General features: G+C 41.4%; 1 protein-coding gene across 7 annotated transcripts in view; it reads left to right on the plus strand.

Moving 5' to 3' along the window:
• The window catches only part of FNIP2 (folliculin interacting protein 2), a 132525-nt gene that overhangs the window by 90870 nt on the left and 14702 nt on the right, over nucleotides 1–26953 (plus strand). For all 7 annotated transcript variants that reach the window (XM_049631240.1, XM_049631242.1, XM_049631245.1 and 4 more), the window contains 6 exons: nucleotides 3061–3262; nucleotides 3708–3796; nucleotides 6631–6777; nucleotides 6896–7065; nucleotides 14627–15980; nucleotides 16876–17032. In XM_049631240.1, coding sequence (XP_049487197.1) covers nucleotides 3061–3262; nucleotides 3708–3796; nucleotides 6631–6777; nucleotides 6896–7065; nucleotides 14627–15980; nucleotides 16876–17032 — 2119 coding nt within the window. The remainder of the gene's footprint in view (nucleotides 1–3060; nucleotides 3263–3707; nucleotides 3797–6630; nucleotides 6778–6895; nucleotides 7066–14626; nucleotides 15981–16875; nucleotides 17033–26953) is intronic.

Here is a 26953-nt window from a genome sequence, read left to right on the forward strand (position 1 = left end):
AACCATATAAAGTTGATACAGGTTTGTTCTTTGACCTATAAAAATGGCAGTTTCATATGTTCCAATATAATACATACATTCAAATTAAATTCAAAGCTGACAAAAACAAACTAAGCAGTGGTGATATTAATTATAGATGATTGAGGTGCACTTACATAATCATAGTTTTTGCTTTCTTTATGGTTTTGAAGTAAAAATAATGTATGTAAGTGCTTATTCATAAGTGTCAACAAAATTCTACTTGATTTTTTTGTAAGGAGAAGATTAAGAGTGTAGCAGTGGGTTTTCCTTGACTTGAAGTCCTGTCAGCTGATGGGATTTCTCCCAGCTATTTGCTGGCCGTGCTCCAGCTGGCAGGATGCACCTGATGGCGTGAACAGCAGCAGACGGATCAGGCATGGGGCAGAGTCCCTGCTCCTTTTCAGAGTCTAGGAAATGAGCCCAGACCAGAAGACAGAAACCCGGGGTTCTAGCGCCAGCATTGTCTCTAAGAAGCTTCCTGTTCCTGAAGCAGGTTGATGAATCACCCTGCCTCAGTTTCCACATTTGCAAAAAGATCTGTGTACCTTACAGGGTGATTTGAGGCTGAGAAGATACGGTGAAGTATTTGGGTACACACTCAAATGTTTTAAAACATTCTGAAATGTTCTTTCATTGTGGAATAATTTTAAAAATACAATTATAGTACTATATGATCTGATTTGCACAGTTGATCTAAGACTTCAGAATGAAGCTCTGTTGCATTAGAATCCAGGAATCCAGTGGAGAGAGGGGCATCTGGGTGGCTCAGTTGGTTAAGCATCTGATTCTTTTTTATTTTTATTTTTTTACATTTAAAAAAATATTTTTATTTATTTTTGAGAGAGAGAGAGAGAGAGTGAGCGAGCGAGCATGAGCGGGGAAGGGCAGAGAGAGGGAGGGAGACACACAATCCAAAGCAGGCTCCAGGCTCTGAGCTGTCAGCACAGAGCCCAATGTGGGGCTCGAACTCTTGAAACTGTGAGATCATGACCTGAGCTGAAGTTGGACACTTAAACCGACTGAGCCACCCAGGAGCCCCAAGCATCTGATTCTTGATTTAGGCTCGGGTCATGACCTCAGGGTCATGAAATCAAGCCCGAGTAGGGCTCTGCACCGGGCATGGAGCCTGCTTAAGATTCTCTCTCTCCCTCTACTCTTCCCCACCTCTCCCCCCACCCAAAAATAGAATGCATTAGACAGACACAGTGAAGCAAGTAAGAGCTACGCAGGGCTATTGTAGCTGTGGAAGTTTTTCAGAAATTCAGTAGGTGGCACTCTGTGCTGTGTTAAGACAGAGTTGGCTATTGTTTATACGGTAGAGATGAAGACGATGCATAAAAACGCATAGGGTTAAGTGTTTATTACAATTTCATTATTAAGGACCATATTGGCCAAAGATAAATAGACTGAAATGGTCATTTTACTTTGGGAAAAGAAGAGAAGTAGGAGATGCCAGACAAAAAAAAGAAAAGGTTGCGAGAAAGTGTTGATAAATATAATCTCAGAACTTCCTATATAAAATAGAAATAAACTGGTGCAAAAAACAAAGTTATAGTACAGGTACTTTGGAAAAGGAGAATATTTACCGTATGGAATTTCCTTGTATGAAATTAAAATTCTAAGATAGGCTCAGGGTCTTTTTTTTTTTTTTTTTTTTTTTTTTTAATGAGCAGATGATTAGGATCTAGGGATTTTTCAGAGAAAACAGTTGATGATTTATTATAATGCACAGCATTTACAACAGTACCTGGAGATCATGCCTTGCCAGTGGCATGTCTGTTAGCGCCTGTTACTGGCTTATCAACCACATCTACATCTCTGGGATCTTGCTTGAAGTTGACAGAAACAGTAGCATATCTTTCCTGAGGTTAGAACAAGATGTCTGTCCCCTTTCCTTTAAAAGTAAAACGGCTTTCCTGACCAAAACACTTTTTATGCATGCATGTTTTCAGAGGTATGGATATGTTCAAAATCACAGGAACATTATAGGCTATGAGTGGAGCACTAAACAAGTTTAAGATCAAGAGTATGGAGGCCAGCTGCCTTGAATCCTGCCAAGCATAAGTAATTGCCTTATTGTAATTTGTGGTAAAGAAAATAGAGGAAGCAGTCCTCTCCCATATTCTGCAGATATACAAGACTAAATGGTGAAGTCAGTGAGAAAGAGAAAGCTAATTGCATACTTACGGTGTGCCAGGCAAGGTGCTTTCATTTGCAATATATTATGTCCTTTCCTTTTGGTATCTTTGTAGAAAAAAAATTATTTTCGCTTTTGCTGTTAGTAACTATGTGCTAGTTATGCTGTTTTTTTCAGAATAGCTAAATAAGAGGGTTAGGCCATATTTGTGAGTCTTCCCCCTTAAGACAAATTGAGTATATATTCATAATTTATTGGCTTCATGATTCTCTTATCATAGAAGCGGAGTCTCTCAAAAGAACCTTAAGTTTTTTTAAGAATTTACACAGAAGAGAGAGCAGTCTTTCTGCTTGGGGGATTTCCCAGAGAGCTTAATCAATTGCGTGGCTTAATCTGAGCATTTACTGGAGTAACTTCATGTAATGGATTTAATAGCCTTGGGAAAGTCAGCCTCAACTACCAGTAGTTCCAAACATGATGCATTGGTTAAACAATACCACAGGATCATTTCCCTTCTAATGTTCTTATCTTTTGCTATCTATCAACCAAAACAAAGGGCCTCTGTTTTGAGTGACCAGATGTGTCTCACCCCTTCCTAAATACCACCAATCTGATGTAAAATTATCCGAGGGAAAAAGACTAAGAGTCTAACAAGAGGATATTTAAGGTTACTTTTAATTTTTATTTGAGTTTCTTTTTGTGTTAAATACGCTGTGGTAAGTTGAGGTTTTCATTTTTCATGACAGAATTAGAGAAAAGAATGAATTCCAAGTAGATGAAACTCTTGGTTCAGACTCCTGAGTGTTCACATTAGCTTTCTGAATGGATCCCCTGGCACTGCAGTTTATCTTCAGTGTGATTCTTTGATGTATGGCAACTTTTCAAACTTACTGTTCCTGCAGGTCAACTGATGAAACATTCAGCCTGGCTGAAGAAACCTGTAGTTCTAATCCGGCCATAGTTCGGAGGAAGAAAATTGCCATAAGCATCATCTTTTCTCTGTGTGAGAAAGAAGAAGCACAAAGGAATTTCCAGGACTTCTTTTTTTCTCATTTCCCCCTTTTTGAGTCTCACATGAACAGGCTGAAGAGTGCAATTGAAAAGGTAATAAGAATGTAATCTAGGGGCACCTGGCTGTCTCAGTCAATAGAGCATGCAACTCTTGATCTCAGCATTGTGAGTTCAAGCCCCATGTTGCATGTAGAAATTACTTAAAAATAATATCTTTTAAAAAAAAGACTGTAATCTTGTGTCAAATAGAGAGGTGATTATAGGGCTTTAAGATGGTCGAATCTCATGGTTTATGATCAGATCCCTTTTTTAGAGAACTTAAATCACCTGCAACAGTAATAGATCCTTTAATACATTGATATTAGATATCAGACATTAGATTGTTTTAGGAAAGGAAATGACTGCTTTCTGATGACTTAAGTCATTACTACAGTGAGTGTTTTCATTATACTAGTATTTTATTAATAAATGCCCAGTGGTAAACAGTTATAAAGGAATTTCTTCTCAGAAAGTAAATTTTTTTCTCTCTTCAATGAAGGCCATGATCTCCTGCAGGAAGATAGCAGAATCAAGTCTCCGTGTCCAGTTTTATGTCAGCCGTCTGATGGAAGCTCTGGGAGAATTCAGGTACGTTGACAAAGTCTGGCAAATCCAACAGGATAAATTTATAAGTGGCAGTAGCGGTGGCAGCCATGGATCTGGGGACACATGGAGACATTACTTGGAAGAATTTAGGGGCTGGCAATTCCTGGTCACTTTAGCAGCTCCTTCCTTCAAGATGGAAAACCAGATCAAATAGAGTGGAATGTTTAAGTCACACAGCACCACATAATCCACACTGCTGCCTGACAGTCTTTGATTGCTTTTAATGAAGTGAATGGAGAAAACTAATATTTACGTGTCTCTTATAAGCCTGTTCATTATTTCATGTCATCCTCATAAAAGCCCTACGAGTAAACACTATTAACTGACCCCACTTTACAGTTGTGAAGGCTTGAGTTCAGGGACACTCATCCAGAGCATAGCTGGAGAGGGGCTCCTGGGTGGCTCAGTCGGTGAAGTGTCTGTCTCTTGATCTTGGAGTCGTGAGCATAAGCCCCATGTTGCGCTCCACACTGGGAGTGGAGCCCCCTTAAAAAAAAATTCAACAAGAAACAAAAAGAGCACAGCATAGCTGGAGAGCGTATATGTGTCAGGCAGATATACCTTCCAGCTTACCAGGACAGTCCTTGTTTATATCCAGTGCCCTCTCATAAGTATCCTGGTCTGAACACTAAATTAGTGTGTCTTCATTGTCAGTTTTTAATTCATGATCTTTGTACTCTGGAGACTGGTTTTCTGTAGTCTTTGCTCCTGATATCTGGGTAGGAAGGTGTAGTATAGAGGGTAGGACTCTCCTTCACCATGCTAACCTGGGGTTCTTGCACCATTTCTTTGAGCCAGTTTCTCAATGGGGAGTGGAATCATATTCCAAAGCCGTCATGAACTAATAAGTCAAATTGTTATTCTGTAGCTGAAAGATAAAATAATTTTTACAGGGGTGCCTGGGAGGCTCAGTTGGTTAAGCGTCCAACTCTTGATTTCATCTCAGGTCATGATCTCACAGTTCATGAGATCGAGCCCTGCCTTGGGCTCCACGCTGACACCCACACCAGTGTGACAGTGTGGAGACTGCTTGGAATTCTTCCTCTTCCTCTCTCTCGCTCTCTCTCTCTCTCTCGCTCTCTCTCGCTCTCTCTCCCTCTCTCCCTCCCTCCCTCTCTCTCCCTCTCTCTCTCTCTCTCCCTCTCTCTCCCTCTCTCTCCCTCTCTCTCCCTCTCTCTCTCCCCAACTCGTGTTCTCTTTCTCTCTCAAAATAAATAAATGAACATGAAAAAAAATTCTTTACAGTTTTTAGAATTTCAGAACATTGGTTTTGTTTTTGTTTTTGTTTTTTTTAGTTTATTTTGAGAGAGAGAGAGAGAGCACACCACACACTTGGGGAAGGGAGAGAGAGAGAGAGAGAGAGAGAGAGAGAGAGAGAGAGAGAATCCCAAGCAGGTTTCACACCATCAGCACAGAGCCCCATGCAGGGCTCAAACCCATGAATCTCGAGATTGTAACCTGAGCCGAAGTCAGATGCTTAACAGACTGAGCCACCCAGGCATCCCTAGAACATTTTTTTGATGATTAAGGTATATGCTGGTGAATTCTATATGGCTACTTGAAACAATATCTCCAGTGGTCTTTGAACCTTGTGTTATGTATAAAGTACTCAGATAGCACATTTGTCATTATCTGGTAATTGTCAAGACCTAAGTCATATATTTGAGAAATAGTGTGGAGTTGTGCTAGTTTGATTAAAGTATTAATTTTTCAGAGGTCAAGAATCTGAAAGTACAGAACCAGAAAGCCTCACTTATTCAAAGACACGTCTTATTCTTACTTCAACAACCTACCCTTCCAGAAATGGTGACAAAATATAGTGTTACCAATGGGAGACCTAGTTTTAGTAAATAATTCTCAGTTCTATGTGACTGTAATCTGTCATTGCTACCTAACTCAGCAGATGTGTTTTGGCCAAGGTGACATTCTCTTGTATCTCCGTTCATTTAGGCACATAGCTAGAAAATCAGAATATGTCTTATCATCTTTATTTGGAGTGAATATGTCCTCCAGTGGGGGTCCTAAGCTAAGTTAGTGTGCTCTTTGGAAAAACATTCATGAGTCATGAAGCTTAGAGTAAGGCCTTGGCACCAGGTGTTGGGAAACCTGAAGTCTCATCCTGACCTTGTCATTCAGTGTCTTATATAAGTAACTTAATTTCTCTAGGCCTCAGTTTCTATATCTGTAAAGTGATAGAGCTACATTAGTCAGTTTTGCTAATAGCTTATAGTTCTAAGAATTTGATTCTGTTAGTCCATATAGAAACTCAGTATATACCATGAAGAAGAGCCATTTATGTAGTTTTTTCATCTGAAATCAATAGGGTGCTTTGGCTTAGAGAACTAAGCACTAACTAGCACTTGGGAGAGCTGAGTTGCCTTTGGCCACATTTTTAAATAGCATGTACTTTCTTTCTTCCTTTATTTCTTTACTGTAAAAACAAATGCAAATTTTGATAATAGGCATTGTGAAAACAAATCATTTAAAAAAATGGATATTTTATATCAAGGGTTAGTATGCCTTTTCCGTAAAGAGTCTCTGTCATAGCTCCTCAACTTTGCCATTCTGCAAAAAGCAGCAATATAGATAATGTATAAATGAATGAGCTTGGCAGTGTTCCAATAAAATGTTATTTACAAAAAAGGTGGCAGGTTTGGCCTCTGGATCATAGTTTGCTGATCTCTGTTTTATATACTGTTTGAATCCCTTAAAGGCTACATAGATCCAGATTATTGTTTTCTTCTTTATTCCTTTATACAGAGATTATCTAAAATAATATTTGTGACAGTTTTATGTCTCCCTTCTCTTTTCTATAGAGGAACTATCTGGAACTTATATTCCGTTCCAAGGATAGCTGAACCCGTATGGCTTACCATGATGTCCAGCACCTTGGAAAAAACCCAGCTCTGCCAGCGCTTTCTCAAGGAGTTTACACTTCTGATAGAACAGATCAACAAAAATCAGTAAGCTTCAAAACTCTGAAGCCTTTTTTGCAACTTCCATGGCCAGTGTCTGTGGTGTATGTGACATGCCTCTTCCTGCATTGACTCATCTGGTTGTATTTTCTTCCATTTCTCCAAGGTTTTTTGCTGCCTTACTGACTGCAGTGTTAACCTACCACCTGGCCTGGGTACCGACTGTCATGCCTGTTGATCACCCTCCCATTAAAGCCTTCTCAGAGAAACGCACCTCTCAGTCAGTGAACACGCTGGCCAAAACACATCCATATAATCCTCTCTGGGCACAGCTGGGTTAGTACCTAATTTGACTATTCAGAGACTCTATGGGATGGAATGGAGAAAATGCTAGAATTTTTTGTTGATGTTGGCTCTCCATCCCGGAGATTCAGGAGTTGTCACTGGACAGGCAGATGATAGGAGACTGGCCCACAGGGTCTAGTTGTAGGGCAACCCCTTCCTCTCCTTCCCTGCCGCTGGCAGCTTTGTTGTGCTCTTCTGAATCGGAACAGGTAAATTGTTCTCCCATACCACAGTGGCAGTTCACCCTAGAGCAGGGTTTCTTAACCTCAACATTATTGATATTTGGACCAGATAATTCTTTGTGGGGTGGGGCTTGGGAGGGCTATCTTGTGCATTTGGGGTGTTAGCAGCATCAGTGGCCTTTGTTCACTAGCTACCAGTGAAAAACCCCCTTCAGAGTTGTGACAATCAAAAATGTCTCCAAACATTGTTCCTGGGTGGGAAGACGCTCTCTGGCTGAGAACCACTGTCCTCAAGGATGGCCTTGGTTGGAGAAAAATAGGAGAAAAAGAAAGTAACATACTATAATTTTACTACCTTTACAACTTTAGCTTGAGTTAGGAACCTTGTCTTTCTCTATACCACTTCCTTGCAGTTAGATGGTGGCATTTATTTCCTCAAAGCTTTGCACGTAGGCATGGTGCAAAAATCTAATGCTTTGGCATAGTTGGTTATAAAGTTTGGGACTTGTGAGTGGACAAGAGGTCTACTCTTGGACCTCTCACTCATCAATCATGTAGAGTAACACAGTTAAACTTGCTGCCCACGCTGATCCAGATCCTATGCTAGATGCCAGGGATATGGGGTTAACACACACTGCTTAGCTTGGGGAAGCTAGCTGCCTAATGGAGGTGGCAGATTTGTATTCAGATGATCTCAAAACATCCTGATTACTCCTTTGATAGGAGAAGGCTGCAAGTATAGTGTGAAGGTTAAGGGTATAGGTGCCACAGCCAGACTACCTAGATCAAATCCAGTCTCCATGGGCAAGTGCCTTAACCTCTCTGTGTCTCAGTTTCTTTATCTGTAAAATGGGATGATAATAGTTAATGGTTGCTGTGGGATTTACTTCTATATAAAGCGCTTTTGTTATTTATGCTGCTGATGAAAATATTAATGTTAGAGAGGCACTGGGAGACAAAGTGAGGGGATGGAGGGGATTTTCAAGGAAGGCTTGCTTAAGGAAATGTTAAAATGGCATTTTCCAGAAGTACGGACTAGGGAAGCGCACTCTAATCTTAGAAAATGGCATGTTATAATAACAATAATGAAAACTTGACACTGTGAACCAAGCATTGTTTTAAGTGCTTTTTGTATGTATTAATTAATTAGATTCTCATTCCAAACCTATTATTATTTGTCCTCACATTATAGATAATAAAGATGTCTTGCCCTTGTGACCCGGATTTAAGAAAGAGAATACATGTCTCACAGTCAGGGGGATAATAGGTACATGTTAAATGAATTAATTAAAGAATTTATGGATGTTAAAAATGGACTTAATACAACCAATCAGTACCGAGCTCAGAAGAACTCAGAGTATGCCTCACTCTGGATTATACAGTTCTGGGGAGGACAGAGCATTGTTGTTGTTATGGAACAATAGTCTTGAAAAAATGCAGTATCGTTAAGTGGCAAAGGGAAGGGGGCTAGATAATAAGGAAACATGGTGTTTCATGCTGCCAGGTCACCCATTTAAAAACAATGCTAATTAAACATTGTGCATTTAATTAGATGAATGTATTTATAATTAGACACGCTTTGCATTTGAAATTTAAATAATTGAGAGCCTGTGTTTGGCATTACAAGGCAACGTCCCTTCCTATGAGCTCATAGTCGTGTAGTAGGTCATGTATTATTGAAAGTGTCCAATCCTCCCCTCCCCCAGACCATCCAGCAGGGGTCTGGTGGTTGACAGAGCAGAGTCTTGTGATAGCTTTGTAAAGTCAAGTGTAAATGCTGGTTGAGTTTCCATCATTACAAAAAAATCAAGCAGCTTCAGTGGGGGAGCCACTTCCAATTATTATTATTTTTATTAAATATTTACCAAGTCCCAGTAAATAGGAAAATACAAATTTCTGGGAATATACAATGGTGCGGAGGTAATTTTATTCCAGGTTCCTAAGTTGTAGAAAAGACTCTATTTTGAATTATTTCAAAGGCTTATCTGCACGCTTGCCAGAGCAGGTGCCACTGCTGTGCCCACCTCTGCCTGGCTCCTTGGCATTCTCAGGAAAGTGGGGAGAGAAGCTGAAAGCAACCAGCCCTTGGGGTCTATCACACCCTCACTGGCCTGCTCTCCAGGAGCTCAGCCATCCTCACCCTGCCTAACATGAGCACTCTACACAAGGACTTTCCAAAGCTGGATCACCAGCCATTAGTGGCTTGTGGAAGCAATTTTGTGGGTCAGAAAAGCATTTAAAAGGGTCAGTACAATAGAAAATATCAGAGTGACACAGGTACTGTTTTGTAAAATGTTTCAGGGGATGAGTGAGGTTTCAGTATAAAATGTATTTCTGTCGTGGGATGGGTACGCATAGTTTGAAAGGCAATTTCTTTCACCACTGAAATTATAATGAAAATAACTTTAAAAAATGATACGGAGAAAATTCCCACCTGCTCAGAAATTAAACAACCCATTTTAAATAACCCAAAAGGCAGATAATACTTCACAAGGGAAATTAGAAAATATTTTAAATTAAATAATAATAAAGATAGAATAAATTACAATGTGTGGGCCTCGGGAAACACTGTAGAGGGGAACTTTGTAGCATACACATTTATTAGAATGTAATCTAGGAGAAAGTGGCCCTTTAAGATCCTTGGCTTCTCTCCTCGTCTCTTTTTAAAAACAATTTCTTTCAGTTCCTCCCTCTGTTTTGGTTTCTCCCTCCATATTCCCCCCACCTTTCCCACCCTTTCTCTGTCCTCCCCTTATAGCGCTCCTACATTCTCAGTTTCTCAGCTTTCCGGTTTCTATCTATTCACTGTCCCCTTGATAGTTTTTCATGTCCCCCTCTGTGGGCATCACCCTTACTGCTTTCCTCACCTCTTTTTGCTTCTCTCAGATTCTCTGCTGTTTGTACCTCTTCACCTCCAACCTCCTTTCTTTCTCCTTTCCTCTCACCTTTCGCTCTGTCTTCCTCTCCTCCTTTTGGACTCCCCTTTTTATGTTCTCTGAGCCAGCTTTCCCTTCCTCTGCCTGCTCTTATCACTCCTTGCTCCATGCTGGTTGTCTCCTTCCCTTTGGGTCTCTCCTCTCCCTGCACCCGGCTCCCTTCCTGCTTTATGCACTCTCTGCCTTTCGTCTGTCTCCTTTACCTTCTCTCGTTTTCTTGCTTTTTTTAAGTTTAAATTTTATATATTTTTTCTTTTGAATATATTTTTTAATGTTTCTTTTTAAGAGCGAGAGAGCGTGTACAAGTGGGGGAGGGGCAAAGAGAGGGGGAGACAGAATCTGAAGCAGGCTCCAGGCTCTGAGCTGTCAGCACAGAGCCTGACACGGGGCTCAAACCCACAGACCGCGAGATCATGACCCGAGCCGAAGTCGGAAGCTTAACTGAGCCACCCAGGCGCCCCTTTTTAGTATTTATTGATTTTGAGAGAGAGAGAAAGGCAGAGAGAGAGAATTCCAAGCTCCATGCTGTCAGTGCACAGCCCGAAAAGGGGCTTGAACACACAAACCGTGAGATCATGACCTGAGCCGAAATGAAGAGTCGGACGCTCAAGTGACTGAGCCACCCAGGCATCCTTAAATTTGTATTTTAAATTGTGGTTTAAAAAAAGCCCAGAACATAGCATTTATCATCTCAACCATTTCTAAGTGTACAGTTCAGTAATGTTAAGTCTATTCACATTGTTGTGCAACTTCATTTTATAAAATACTACTCATGAAAACAAAGGAATCTACTCTAAAATTAGTGGCTTTGTCAGTCCAGGGCTCAAAAAATTGTCTTCCAGTTGAAGATCCAGTAAATCTGTAATATTACAGGTCTCTTATTTTCATGATGCATTATTTTATGAAGACTGACCCTAAAATAAAGGCACTGTTTCCACACACAATTGCTGTCATTACTTTATACAGCTTAAATTATTGTAGATTGTATTTTTTTAGATTTTTCAGAAATGTTTATTTATTTTGAGAGAAAGCCAGAGAGAGTGAGTGGGGGAGGAGCAGGAGAGAGAGACTCTCAGGCAGGCTCTGCTGTCAGTGCAGAGCCTGACTCAGGGTTCAAACCCACAAACCGTGAGATCATGACCTGAGCCAAAATCAAGAGTCAGACACTTAACTGACTGAGCCATCCAGGCACCCAATAAATTGTATATTTATTTTATTTTTATTTTTTATTTTTTGTTTTTTTCATGAATACAATTTATTGTCAAATTGGCTTACATACAATACCCAGTGTTCATCCCAAGTGCCCTCCTCAGTGCCCATCACCCATTTTCCCTTCTCTCCCACCCTCCCATCCACCCTCAGTTTATTCTCTGTATTTAAGGGTCTCTTGTGGTTTGCCTCCCTCTCTCTCTGTTTGTAACTTTTTTTTTTTCCTTTTCCCTTCTCCCATGGTCTTCTGTTAAGTTTCTCAAGATCCATATATGAGTGAAAACATATGATATGTTTTCTCTGACTGACTTATTTCACTTAGCATAACACTCTCCAGTTCCATCCACGTTGCTACAAATGGCCAGATTTCATTCTTTCTCATTGCCAAGTAGTAGTCCATTGTATATATAAACCACATCTTTATCCATTCATCAGTTGATGGATATTGAGGCTCTTTCTATAATTTGGCTATTGTTGAAAGCGCTGCTGTGAACAATGGGGTAAACGTGCCCCTATGCATCAGCACTCCTGTATCCCTTGGGAAAATTCCTAGCAGTGCTGTTGCTGGCTCATAGGGTAGATTTATTTTTAATCTTTTGAGGAACCTCCACACTGTTTTCCAGAGTGGCTGCACCAGTGTGCATTCCCACCAACAGTGCAAGAGGGTTCCCATTTCTCCACATCCTCGCCAGCATCTGTAGTTTCCTGAGTTGTTCATTTTAGCACTCTGACCAGTGTGAGGTGGTATCTCAGTGTGGCTTTGATTTGTATTTCCCTGATGATGAGTGACATTGAGCATCTTTTTATGTGTCTGTTGGCCATCTGGATGTCTTCTTTGGGAAAGTGTCTATTCATCTTTCTGCCCATTTCTTCGCTGGATTATTTGTTTTTCAGGTGTTGAGTGTGGTAAGTTCTTTGTAGATTTTGGATACTAGCCCTTTATCCGATAGGTCATTTGCAGATATCTTTTCCCATTCTGTTGGGTTGATTGTTGTTTTTGTTGATTGTTTCCTTTGCAGTGCAGAAGCTTTTTATCTTGATGAGGTCCCAGTAGTTCATTTTTGCTTTTATTTCCCTTGCCTTTGGAGATGTGTCGAGTAAGAAATTGCTGCGGCTGAGGTCAGAGAGGTTGTTGCCTGCTTTCTCCTCTAGGGTTTTGATGGTTTCCTGTCTCACATTTAGGTCTTTTATCCATTTTGAGTTTATTTTTGTGTATGGTGTAAGAAGTGGTCTAGTTTCATTTTTCTGCATGTTGCTGTCCAGTTCTCCCAGCCCCATTTGCTAAAGAGACTATCTTTTTTCCATTGGATACTCTTTCCTGCTTTGTCAAAGATTAGTTGGCCATACATTTGTGGGTCCAATTCCGGGTTGTCTATTCTATTCCATTGATCTGAGTGTCCGTTTTTGTGCCAGTACCATACTGTCTTGATGATTACAGCTTTGTAGTAGAGGCTGTGCAACCACAAAAGACCCCGAGTAGCCAAACTAATATTGAAGAAGAAAACCAAAGCGGGAAACATCATAAATTGTATTTTTAGTAGCTTTCCTTGCTTTTTTTCCCCATTTATTAGTTATTAAAATGTGCAATGCCAAATGTTCAATGCATTGCTAAAAAATATTGTCATTCTGAGTGGCCTTTCTTTCCTCTGTGTTTTTTTTTTTTTGTACCAGATTTCAGATATGTAATGGTTATCCTCTTTATTAACATTGAGACTGATTTAACAAGAATATCCCTTGAATTCCTGAAATGACTGATCCCCCTGCAGCAATGAGAGGTCTAGAAAGTTTTCTCAAACAGAAATACTCGTCCTAGCATCAGACTACAGTCTTGAGTTATTCTTTTGAATTCCTGAATGATCTGTCAGTTACAAAAGCCTCAAAGATAAAGCTTGATTAGCCTGTAGTCTTTTTATAGAGAGGATTCTTTAAAGTCATTTGTGTCCTGCCCTTTAAATGTTTTCAGGAGCAGTAGCTTTACACTAGGGAATACTCTCCAGAGGGGGTATTTCCTGATGGTTCCCAGGGGCAAGTACTTCCTGATGGTTCCCATAACTTTTTCCTGTCTCAATCTGTTGGTATAATTAGTTTTATCTAGTATGTGCTCTAATAAAAATGCATTCCCTTCTCTCTCTAGATGCATTCCTGAGATGAGTTCTAACTTCCTGAGCTCTTATTTATAACTGTTACCATGTACCTCCTCTCCTTTATTTAGTATCTTTGCAAGTTTTGATTTATTCCATCATTCTGATTATTCTCTTAATGGTTTCTAACTCAGGGTTGGTTATACAGGGATATAAACAGGATAAATCCACGCGAATCACTTAGCACTGTGCCTGCACACTCAGTAAATGTTGGCTGTTTGTTGTAATTGTCAGTATTATTATTATCAAAGCATTTCAAACAGTAATCAGATTGTCAAATGGCAATACTTTCAATAGACGTTTAACAAATACTTTTGATGGAAAGCTTATACTGCTGGGCTCATTGACATATTTGCTCTTATTAGCCCTTCTTCCACCTTTAAGCTAAATTTTTGTGGTTCATTACATAGTTTTTAATCAACTTGTCAGGATATAACTTATGGGACGTGTTTTCTTCCAGTAGGATTTTCAGGTGAAGTAATGGAAAATAAATTCAGATTCATTATTCATGACTAAGTGATTTCTTCTTGTTAATCACATTGGTTCTACTTGGTGTGTGTGTGTGTGTGTGTGTGTGTGTGTGTGTGTGTGTGTATTGAGGGAATTCTGAGCAGGCCATTTCATTAAGTATTTTGAATTGATTCACTACACTTCTGTTCAGAGATCCCTGAATTTGGATTTTACCCCAAGGTCTATTGTCCTGGGATTGTTCTGAAAAAAATCCCATCATTCTTGTTTCCAAGATACAGTACTTGATTTGTATAGTGAGCTGAGGGAGCCAGCTCTAGTGGGGGCTGGCCTGCCCAGCGAGCTGTGTGGGAAGTCCTAACAAGCACAGAGAAGGGCCATGTACACCAGCACTGTGTCCATGCACCAGGAGCGGTGGGCCGCAGCCTTACGCTTTCCCTTCCAGAGGCACAGCTAAAACATGGTCATTAGTAGGAATTACCTCTTTGCCCCAGTCATGTGTGTGAAGAAGCAATCCTAATTTGGGAGTGTAAGTCTTCTGTTTTTCTCTTGTAAAGGCTGACATATCCATGACATGCTTGCCCCCAAACAACTTGGTGTGTGTTTTGCTCTCCAGGTGATCTTTACGGAGCCATTGGCTCTCCAGTGAGGCTGACTCGCACGGTGGTGCTGGGGAAGCAGAAGGATCTGGTCCAACGCATACTTTATGTCCTGACCTACTTTCTCCGTTGCTCTGAGCTGCAAGAGAATCAGCTGACCTGGAGTGGGAGTCACAGTGAAGGGGACCAAGTGTTAAATGGGAGCAACATCACCACAGCCTTGGAGAGGGGAGAAGTAGAGGAGTCTGAGTATGTGGTTGTCACAGTGAGAAGTGAGCCTGCTCTGCTTCCCCCCATCCTGCCACCCTCGATGGCTGAGGGAAGGAGCCCCAGGCCTGAGGGGCTGGGTGTGTCCCCAGAGGGCACTGACATTAGAGACCTGTGTCCCAAACCTGACAAAGAAGGAAACAAAAGGGCGGAGCAGAGTTCTCAAGTCTGCGGTGTGGAATTCCAAGAGTCAGCATCGGGCAGCTCCTGGAAGTCTCAGGGTGCATTTTGTGGGGAGGAAGAAAGTGAAAAAGAGGCACCGCGAGATGACTCTTCAAGACTCTCCAACTGTGAAGGGTTGGGGGCAGGAGTGAAGATCGGCCAGCGAACTGTCAGTGAAGAGTTGAAAGGGGAGATGCCCAAGAAACTCTCAGACCGGTCAGCAGCCTGGCCTTGCCCTGACGGACATTCCTGGCAGAAGCCTCCCTTAGAAAAGGTCACTTTCCAAATTGGAAGCTCCGTATCTCCAGAGTCTGACTTTGAAAGCCGCACACAAAAAATGGAGAAGCGGCTAATGGCCTGTAGACAGTATCCAGAGTTAGCCTGCCATCCCTCAGTGGAGTCTGGGATGGCCGCTGACCTGGCTCAGGACCAGCAGGCTTCTCGGTGCTCCTTTACACCTGGCTTCCAAAAGAACATCCCCTGTCCTCAGAACCCGTCTTCTGAGAGGGATGAAGGTGAACTTGAGAGGGGTTTTGCTGAGGACAGAGGCGTCAGAAGCGAGCTTGTGGCAGATGCCGCTGGGCAGCCCGGCCAGTGTGCTGACACGTTGGCACCTGATGGCGGTGCCGCAGGAGCCGAAACGAGGATTCTGGAGAAAACAAGAGGTTTGTATCTGAAGGCTGCGGAGGGACCTTTGATACAGCCTGTTCCAAGCAGGTGTGCACAGCAGGACTCTGGCTTCTCAGGCGCTGCAGATGTCCCCTGTGGGGATGCTGACAGGAAGGCCAACTTCAGGATGGAAGGAGACATTCCCAGGAATGAAAGCTCAGATAGCGCTCTTGGAGACAGTGACGAGGAGGCGTGTGCTTCCGCCTCGCTGAATCTAGAGCACAGCAATGACTGGACTGAAGGATCCTTGGAAGTGGAGCTGCCTCTGCCCAGGTAACACCGGCAGGCTGGGAAGCAGAAGGAACTGGGTTCAAATACTGGTTTTCTGACTTAACACGCATGATCACGTTAGCTGCCGTTGGCCATGTTACACATGAGGGCTTTTTTCTCGGAGCGTTAGTGTTAATCACACCGCTGCACAGGGTTTCGAGCCTGCCCTTTCCCCAAGGGGGATGACAGTGGCTTGGTGCCTCTGAGCTCTCTGAGTGAGAAGGCACGCCGTTGCCTTTGCAGATCTTGCGACATTTTGGGAAGCTCGAGGATATGGTGGAGGTGAGCAGGTATTTTAATTTTCTGTCATCCGCACGGGAGTTGTATGGCTGGCAGCAGATGCCTTGCATCGGAGGCGGTGGATTGCCCTCACCGTGTGGCTTCTCTCCTGCAGCTCAGAGCAGCATGACGGGGTTGGGAAACAACACCTCTTCCTTAACACTCCATCAGGTCGATTATTTGGGCTGTGATGACTGAAAGCAGTAATTAGAGATTTCTGCTGTTCTTCTGCCCTGGTGTGGGCGCCACCCTGTGCAGATGTGTCGCGTTCCTAAAGCCAGGTTTTTGGCAAGTGCCTCCCCGCCTCCCCCCAGTAGACTTTCTCTTTCTTCACTCTCTTGACACAGACTGCCTGGTGGATGTTTGATATGAGGTATATCATGTCAATATGTGATAGAAAATACTGTTTCTTCTACCCTTCCGTCAAAAAAGAAATTATTTTTCTCCTCCCACCCCCTTGCTCTTCCCATGTCAATGATCCACTTACTGGAGGATTGGTGGAACGGACCACCATGAATCTGTTTTTTGCATCTGTGTTATTGGGGGTTTTGTGCCAATGGTGATGCGAGAAGGGGGTACATTTTTAATTGTGTATTCTAATGGGCCAATATTGTTTTAGGTCTCAGAGCATTAGCAACACAAATGTAAGAAACTTTGGCCGCTCACTTCTGGCGGGTTATTGCCCCACGTACGTGCCTGATCTGGTGCTTCATGGGACCAGCAGCGATGAGAAGCTGAAGCAGTGTCTGGTGGCCGATCTGGTCCACACAGTCCATGTAAGTAATCCCAGCTTGGAGCCTCTGGCTGCTGACAATATGTCCGCCAGGGTCTGGGCCAGCAGCAGGTGTCTAGACTGAAGGGGGTGCGGTTACAGGATTGTTTATAGAGATGCGGGTGAGATTACAGCAATCAACAAGGGTTGGTGAAGCACCCAGGGAGTAGCAGCAGCTGGGAGCTTTGGGCACATGTGGGCCTGAGGGATAAGTGGCGGGGGGGCAGTGACACCAGAACGGTGGAGAGCTGGAGCAGGAAGAGCAGCCACCTGGCTGCATGAGCTCTGGGGAGGGTGAAGGATAACTCCCTGACACCCTTTCCCTTCAACCTCTGAGCTCTTCTGTACCTCTCACTGGCTGAGCCCAGCTGGAAGCCAGAGAGCAAGGTCAAAACTGATGCAGATACAGTCCCGAGGTCCACAGAGGTCGGCCTCCTGGGGCCTGCACAAGACAGACAAGGGCAAAGAGTGGATCTGGAGGGCGGACGGGCCGGGCAAATAGAATAAACAGCACAGATGGTGACAATTATATGCCGTCACGGGGAGGACCGAAGAGATGTCACATATGGTTTGCTTTTTATCCGATCCTTACAAGTTCCTAAAAGTAATTTATTTTAACTGATTTGTCATTAAGTTCACTTTGATGGCTGCATGAGGATGACTGTATAAAGATTAACAAGTCTTACTGGAAAATTGCCTTGTGGCTGCCGTTAAGTGCTTTTCTGCTATCTGCAGCATGACAGGAACTGAGCAGTTAAGGAAACTGTGTCAATCTGATGGGCCTGGTTTTAATTGAGCTGCTATTGGGCAGATGTGCAAAAATAGATGTTTTGCACCGGAAACATAATGTATCTTGTGCGATAGGGAAAGTCCTCACTGCATTAAGAAAATTGGAATTTGGCTTGTTACCTACCTCCTCGACCAACAAGTAGTTTTTGAAAGGTGGAACAGAAGGCACCGCGTGTTATCTTTGGCCTTGAGCATCTCCTCTGTGAAGACTAAACATACATCAGACACAGGCTAAACAGGCTAAAGATATTTGTGTCAAATGGGAAGAAAAGCTCAGTAGTGAAACAGATGTCTTCATAACCCCCCTGAATGGGGTGGGAGGAGAGATGGGGAGGGGGTCATTGGAAGCTGGGGAGGCCAGCCCAGGGTACACATTTATACCCGAACATTCCTAACCCCACCCTGCTCTGTGGTCAGACACCACCCCGCACCAGGATATTCCAGGAATGAAGCTATGAGGTTACTTTTGTCTCCTGTAAAAAAAAATGTCGTAACATTTTGTTTTCAGAGTTGTAGTGAATACTGCATACCTGTTTATCATGTGAGTGATCCCTACGTCAGTGACATTAGGGTAAGAACAGTGCCCTATCTGTCTAGGTTGTCTCATACCACGGAAGCCTCCGTGATTTTAGACTCACGTACATTTTGTAGCTATTGGTAGCATGAAGGCAGGGAGGTAGAGGCCCTCTTCTCCTTTTCTGTCGGCTGCCTATGTGTTTATATCCATATATGCAAAACCTGTGGGGTTTTCCTCTCTGTTCTGCCATCAGTTTGATCTGTAAGAACATCGGTATTGCTTGCTGGACCCTTCTTGCATGAAGCCCAGTGTCCTGCTTCTGACAGAGGCGCCAAGAGAGCGAGTGTGATCTGGTTGAGTTGTCTTCAGTGCCATTGATCTTACCGGGGGGGGGGTGGCAAATGCCCTGGACTGGCTCACTTACCACTATGGAAATATAATTGATTGATAACCATCCTTGAGCTTATCTGGAAAACCATTCATGACTTTTTTTTTTTTTTTTTTACACTATTTTCCACAGGCTGACAAGTTCCAGTGTTTTGTATATTAGGTGTTAATGGTGACCAGTGAGCTCTGTAATTCTGACATTTGAAAAAAACAAATCCATGTTTTCTCTATTTGTACTCTCAAAGGTTTTTCATATATTATTTTCCCTTCCTTTGAGAAGTAGTGTTTTCACACTGTAGCTTTTCTCATTTTTTCAGACTATGCAATCACCCCGAGAGATCGAAAGTTATTAAGCATAATAACCTATATTGTGTCAAATTGTGGGTACATCCAAAGTGCAGCCATGCATGGGTGTTAATAGGAAATTGCAAAGGGTTCATAAAAATATCTTCGGAAGTTTAATGCATTCAGATTGCATCCAATTAGCATTAGTAGATTTCTAATTTCACTTGGCACATTCATCATAATGAATTTTGTTTTTGAAGTAGTGTTCCATTTAAACTGCCTCTCACATGGGGACTCTGGTCTGGGACAGTGTTTAAATAAAAATAGCCTTACTCTCAACTGCCATTTACAAATATTTGTTGAAAAATAAATTAGGGTTTTAACATTATATTGAATTCACTTGCTCTATAAGTCTAGTAATTATTTAAATTCTTGGGTATGTTGCCAGAGAAAGAAGCAAAGATCCAAGAGCAAATGTTCATGACCACAGTTAGAGCTGGAATGATAATTTGTTAAGGAATAAAAGATTGGGATAAATTGCTTTACTTAACTTGTGTTCAAAAACCTATTTTTTGGACGTTAATAATTTTTAGTGTTCATGCAAGACTTCATTGGGCTTTGATATTCATAATCGTTTTTAGCAAAGGGATTTTTATTAACTGTTTGAAAGCAATTGATTTAAGTTATCGATCTATTTTCTAGACCTATGCATGAGTGGATTGTAAAATCTGTCTTATGTAAATGTGCACTTTTATAACTATGATAAACTAGTTTGTGGAATTTCTTCTCTCATCGAGGGATTGCATTCTAGAGCTTCCAATACTACGAATTTCTTTTTATGTTCTTCCTTATTCCAGTCTCAGTAAAGAAAGACATATTAACTTTATTTTATTTCCATTTTTACTATTGGCTTTTCCATATCAAGCTTGTGATGGTCTTTAAATATTTAAACACATGTTCTTGTTTAATCCATACACTACCTCTTTTCTGTCATTTGAACTATTTCTCCGTCTTCTCCTAGCATGTAGATTATACAGCTGCCTTAAATTAGGCTAAAGTAATATTTAGCTTCATTTTTTTCCTGCCATATCTAAATGTGCATTCTTTCTCTGTTTTCCTTTTGACTTTAAATGTTAAAGTGGGAGAGACAGAGTGAGAGAGCCAGCTTCATGCTGTACCTATGACCCTCAAGTAGCTTTATCTCTCCCCTTTTTTCCTCTGGTGTGTTTGTCTGCCTGTGAATACTGCTGCCCAGGGCAATGTTAGGGGTATTAAATTATGGCATAGTAGGGGAGGAGCACTGACTTAACTCTGATGCTGGATTCACGTTTTAGTGTTACCACTCATTTGCTGATAGGTAAATCAGTTGGCATCACTAAGCCTCAAAAAAAAAAAAAAAAATGCATTTGGAGGAACAGATGAAATATAATCCAGTGGTTAAAAGTTTGGCTTCTAACGACAGACAAACCTGAATTTGAATCATGGCTTGCTACTTAGTGGCTTTGTGGCCTCGGGCAGTTTCTTTACTCTTCTAAGCATCAGTTTCAGCTTTTGAAAAATGAATAGTACTTACAGGTCTGGTTTGAAAACTCTGAGATAATGCATATCAAGTGTTTAGCGCAGTGCCTGGCACATTACTAATGCCCAATAAATGTTAGCTATTAAAATAATATATGTGAAAGTGCTTTGTAAATGAGTTTCCCGGGACACTCCTACTGGAGATAACGGAACAGAACACATGCACACATTCATTCCATGCTAAAAGCGTCCACTTCTCTTTGCTGGTGACATCACAAGGAGCAGGCCAGGCAGCTAACTGCAGGGTAGGGTCATCAAGACCAAAATTAACATTACATTGTAATGCTTTTTTGAAAACTATGTTCCAGGGCTTCAGGCATTTTACAGAATAATCTAGAAAACAAAATTACCAGTTGGATATTGCAGGCTCTTTCATTTAATTTTAAGATAGCAACAGATTGACTCCAGAAATACCATGCAGAAATCAGTAGCACAGATAAGGAGCTTTGCTAAGAGCTTGGCTGTGATATATGCTCATGAATACCTAATTATGCCATGCAGTGTAATCAACCAGGGAGACTACAAAAGAACAGAAAGTCACATCAAATGGTAAATCATTACCTAAGTAATACAGACAGCATTAAGGTGCCTCAAGTCAACAACAACCTTAAAATCAATAGTGTTGCAAAAGAAACATCCATGTAGGGCAAATCTGCTATTTGAGAACACCTCTTGTTGCCTTCATTTTCTTAAGTTGCATAATGAGAATGACAGTGCCTTGGGCCTACAGCACTGTCTTACTGTGTCGAGAAATCTTTATATATTTATATATATGTGTGTGTGTGTGTGTGTGTGCATGTGCACACGCACATTTGTGTATGGACACACATGTTCACACATGTGTAAGTGTGTATGTAGGGTTATGATGGCAAAATGTACATTTTATTGTGGATTGTGGTTTTTTTAATATTTGAAAAATATATCATTTTGGGTATTGTCAACTCCAATCTGAAATCTTCGTGATTCTCTCTCCTTCTCACAGTGACTACAATATAATCTTATTTAAGCTCCCCTTAACCTTCCCAACTAGAAGTCTTGCATCCAATCTCTGCCCCTTTCAGTCGTCTCATACAGTGCCACGGAGGGCCCTTGCCCATCCTGAATGTGATCATTTACTCTTCTGCTCTAATAGTTTTCCATTATTTTAACTCCTTTGCTGGAATTGCCCCCCAGATAGAACTTGACACCTGCGGCCTCCTTAGCACATTGCACCACACCTTTGTTCAGTTTCCAGCATCTTTCTACCACTAGGGCTGCAGGCCCTTGAGAAGAGAAGGGAGCCTTAGTTCCTTTCATGTTCCCAGCACCTCACCCAGTGTACATAGAAAGTGCTCAGTGATGGTAGTTGACTGTTTCCTACAGAACTGGATTTAGGAGTGTGTGTTTACTGCTAAAACTATGATGATTAGTGTGTCTTCTTCTGAAGTAAAGAGAAGTGGAAGATAGTCTTTTAAAAATTGAAGGGAAGAGTAACATGTTTAGACATGATGCCTTTGGCCCTTTACCTAAACGAGAATAAAATAGGTCTCTCAGGCTTTAATTCTCTTACATTTTGTAAATGTTAGACACATGGCTATTTTCAAAGTTTTCTGAAATTTTTTTCACTGTGTACAAAGTCTCTGAACATCTATGCCATTCTTTGTAAAAAAAAGCTACCAACTCTCTTGCGTTTTATTTTGGAGTCATGTACATCATCACATAACTTTAGTCTGATAACTCTTTTTGACCTTGAGCACCTTTCCTAGACTTTAAACTGTTTCTTTTCTAAGCAAGTGACAGGCCTGATATAAGCTGTGCCCAACATTGCACACTGTATCTATAAATCTGTAGGCTGAACTTGGGTGTCAGCCCAGTGAGCCTGGTGATCACAGCCGCAGGCACAAACCCACAGAAGGTCAGATGTTTCCTTTGCTGCCTCTCCCAGACCACCTCACCAGACCCTCCCCTCCTTCCCTCTGCCACCAGGTCCTTATGTTTTAATGATGTCTTTGGGCTTCCCAGAGCCCCCTCCTTGATATACCTACCAGTATCCCTCAGCAATGTCCATGGTCCATAATGACTGATTTTCTCTTCTTCTCCACCTCATTACAATTCTTAAGCCTTTGGTGACTGCCATTGAGTCTGTTTCCAAGAGAAAAATATTCTGATAAACAAATTGCTTATGTTTTTATATGTTGTAATTATATATATTTTTTAGTATTTATAATACTACTTATTACCTTTTCTGGTATTTTTATATGTTAACAGTGTGCTGGGTATAAACTAGAAGTCTGATGGTGGCATGTCATTGATCTGGCTGACTTGTTTGGCCAAAAATGAGGCAGGAGGCTGGAGATGGCTTTTGGGGAAGAGGAGGAGAGTCATGCCTTGGAGATTTACTTTCTATCAGAAAATACTTAGTACTTTTTGTGTGCTGGGTGCTGTTTTTATAGGCACAGTCCAGGTGTAAGGTTGGAGGAGTCCAGCACCATGTTGCCCTGATACAAATGGTGTGCCTCCCCTCTAAAACTTTAAAGATGATGGGTAAAATATTACCATCCCACCTAGCCCCATTGTTATAATACCTGTGTATGGAAAAAAGTGAAAATCCTTTTGTGCCAGAAACAAATTGAAATCAAAGCCAGAACAAGTAAGTTTGGGCTGATATAACCATGGCTCTGTAAGATTTCAGTCTGGATACAGGTCCTAGGAATTGAGTGCTGAGTTTCTAAGATCTACTCAGGATGAAAGATGTGGTCCCATATACACAAAAGGCTTGGGACATGGACATGAACCCTTCCTTAGAGGTTCAAAGAGCTATCCTTCCATGACAGGGGGACTAGAAAATTCCAGCCATAAATAGCAAAGCAGCAAAGAAACAAGTTGGAAACTTGGGTGGGAGAAAATGAAGTCACCCATGAGATATCAAAGTCCCAGGTCCATTCTATGAGTGGGTTGGAGGTCCAGATTTATTCTACCCAAGTGATTTGGGAATCCCTGCCCAAGAAATAAATATAAAATCTAGAAGCATAGAAACCTCTAGGACTCTGGCAGAAGGAAGCACACTGGGTGCTTTCATAACCACCAGCTTGTTTCCTCTTCTCCACTTTATTTTAACTCTTAAACCATTAGTGACTGCCATTGAACCTGTTTCCAAGAGATACACATAGGACATAAATAACGCCAGCAAGATGGGCTCATGTTCAGAGATTACAAACCATGTATGAGGAAAACATGATGAGGGAGAGTAAGCAAATACAAGCTGGAGAATTAGCATTCCTAGAACAATCTGAAATAACTGTTAAGTCACTGTGTTTAAAAATGGTTACAGTCATAAAAAAGAAGGAATCGGAACCTTAAAAGAGATGGGGTGATGTGATAAAAGATGATTTGGATTTGTAAAAGGACTAAAAAGAACTTCTAAGACTGAAAAATATGGCCATTAGAGTTCAGTCCCAAGGAATAAGTTAAAGAGCAGAGTAGATTAAATACCACTGGAGAGAATTTGAATTTGTGACATGGAGGCTAGAATGAGAAAATCTGATAGCATATTCAGAAGGTGAGAACTGAGAAGGCAAGGGAAAACAATATTTGAAGAGAGAGAACAGCTGTGGTATTTCAGACTAAAGAAGCACACTGACTCCCAATCAGGGAGTCTTAAGCTACAGGGCACAAAAGACAAAGAAAACTCTTGTAAACAGCCCAAGAGACAATATGGCACCTGCCCACAAGGAGTTTGAAATCTATAACAGGAAGTACAAAGAAGTAAATAAGCAGTAAAAACAGTGTGGTAGAGTCTACTGCAGTGGGAGACACAGGATAGGTGTGGAAGGACTTCCTGGAAGCGATGCCTATACCAGGGAGTCAGTAGGGAGCGAGCAGAATGAAGGGCGAGAAGTGGGGCAAAGGGGGACGCTGTGGCTCTTTCAGGAAACTGAAGATTCTTCTGGCTGATTATGTTGATGAGCATCTTAACCTACAGACAAAGCTGGCTTTGCCACCACAGGAGGTTCTGTCTGTCCCATTTCTTGGTAAAGCTGCTGTCAGGAAAGTCTAGATGCCGATCATTTAGTAAAAGACAGTATTCTGCATCATTTTATAGGCCAGATGAAGTGTTTAAGAATGGTGAGCGATATCCAAGTTCCCTTTTCTCTGAATGTGTGTGATACTGAAGGGTTTTTAGTTTTTTTTGTGGGGACTTTTGTTTGTTTGCTTGTTTTACTAAAAAAAAAAAAAAAAAAAAAAAAAGAAAAAAACCCCACTGGTCAACAATCCACACATAGCTGCAGTCCTTACATGTGGTGCTCAGCCATCCAGAAGTGGGGTGGGTTGGCCAACGACTCTCTCACATTGCTTAAGTCTTCGGTTCCAAGGCGGGGAGGATATGGTTATGCAGGTGGGCCTTCACTTCTAATGAGGTAGAAGAATAAAAAGGGGGATCTGAGGGCATTCAACCAAGAGCAAGTGCAGAGAAGGGTAGCTTCACTGCCTTAGTCATCCCATTGTCTTTGTATGACCAATGAAAGGGGTTACTTAAAGCTATGTAAAGGCTAATATTACTAAGTCATGGTGCTGTAACATAATGCTGAGAATCTTTTTGAAAGGTACTTTGTCATGTGATATCCTCTTATTCAAATTTATTTTAATAAAGTTATAAAATGTACCGGAATCATATAGAATAACAAATTGATACTCAAATGATGCTGAAGAATCTTACATTTTATTCAGAACATTTCAAAGAAAAATAAAAGATATAGGGCGCTGCTTCCAATACTGAATCATAAATCACTTGCTTTTTTATGTTTGAAAGAAGCCACACAGTGGCTTGTCCCTAGTAATCAAATCTGCACTGTTATAACCAGTGTGCAGATTTTAGAGCTGGTTATGAGTACAGAATCTGTCTACACTCCTGCTGTCTATAATACACCTGTGGGCTGCACATCTTTAAGGACTGATAAAGGGTCAGTTCAGAGTATGGATTGGGCAGTGCCAACAGCATAAATATGAGGAAGTCATAATAGAGGCAACTGTATTTTCTCCTATTTTGACCTTAAGTTCAGACTGTCATTCACACTTCTTGCAATCTTATCTTCCAAAAGATTTCCATCCTGATACAGTCCTAGGATTTCAAAGTTAGGGGGCTTGGCAGACTCATTGAGCTAAAAGTTGAAAACACTTGCATGAGGTGCTAGCTTCTAATTCTGACATACCAAGATATTTAATAAACTCTTATATTTTTTGTCCCCAATGTTTCTATCTGTAGAGCAGTGCTACATTCCTGGCCACCCCACAGGAAAAATGGCGTGATGAATTAATAAGTAATTATAGGAAGCGTGTAAGTGAGGATGGTATTTTCCTGCTCTTATGTTAAAAACAGGTGATCGTGTAAAATGTCATTTAAATGTGGTACATGGAAAAGAAATATATTAATTTTTCAGATGACTTAATAGGAACTGGACTGAAACCAAAAATAAAGAAATCTGAATAGAGGGGGGTGCCTGGGTGGCTCAGTCAGTTAAGCGTCCGACTCTTGATTTAGGCTCAGGTCATGATCTCACAGTTTGTGAGCTTGAGCCCCACGTTGGACTCTGTGCTGAGAGCACAGAGACTACTTGGGATTCTCTCTTTCCCTCTCTCTCTGCCCTCCCACTGCTCATGTACACACTCTCTCTCTTCCTCGCTCTCAAAAATAAATAAATAAACATTAAAAAAAAGAAATCTGAATAGAGAATTGTTCAACAGAACCAGCATGTATTAGATACTTAGCACGTGCCTAGCATTTTGTTATGCTCATTTCAGAGGCTACAGAAGAAAAATAAAATGTGATTTCTTTCTTTGAGTTACTTACATAATCACTGAGTAGGCAAACAGATGTGAAACTGAGAACCAGTTAAGACAGTGATTAAATGTCAAAATGTAGATTGCAAAAGTTCTCAGAAGTCAAAGGAAGAGCAGTGAATATGGGAAAGACGTCTTGCTGTGGGGTGAGGTGGGGCATGGGGATGGGACCCAAGTTGGGTCCTTGAAAGGTTGAAACATTTAGAAGGTAGCAGGGGAAACATTCTGGGCACAGCTTGAGGTAAGAGGCAGGAGTCCTCTCAGCCTGGAGCAGGGGATCCTTAGAAAGTCCTGGAAGTAAATATTTGTGGGTAGATCTGGCCCAGATTGTGAAGAGCTTTAAGTATGGAAAAAGAAAAGTTTGAACTTAGGTATTTGGGTGATAGGGACTAGAGTACATTTCTGAGTTGGTGAGAGAAATGATAACGTGGTGTTTTAGGAAGTTTGAGGGTTCAGCGGCCATGACTAATAGAGACAGGGGGTGGGGTAAGAGAGCAAATCGAACATGGAGAATTAGTATCTGTGCTACAAGTGTCATATACGTTTTTCTCA

The sequence above is a fragment of the Panthera uncia genome, chromosome B1 (genome assembly GCF_023721935.1).
Source record: "Panthera uncia isolate 11264 chromosome B1, Puncia_PCG_1.0, whole genome shotgun sequence".
Taxonomy (NCBI): Eukaryota; Metazoa; Chordata; class Mammalia; order Carnivora; family Felidae; genus Panthera; species Panthera uncia.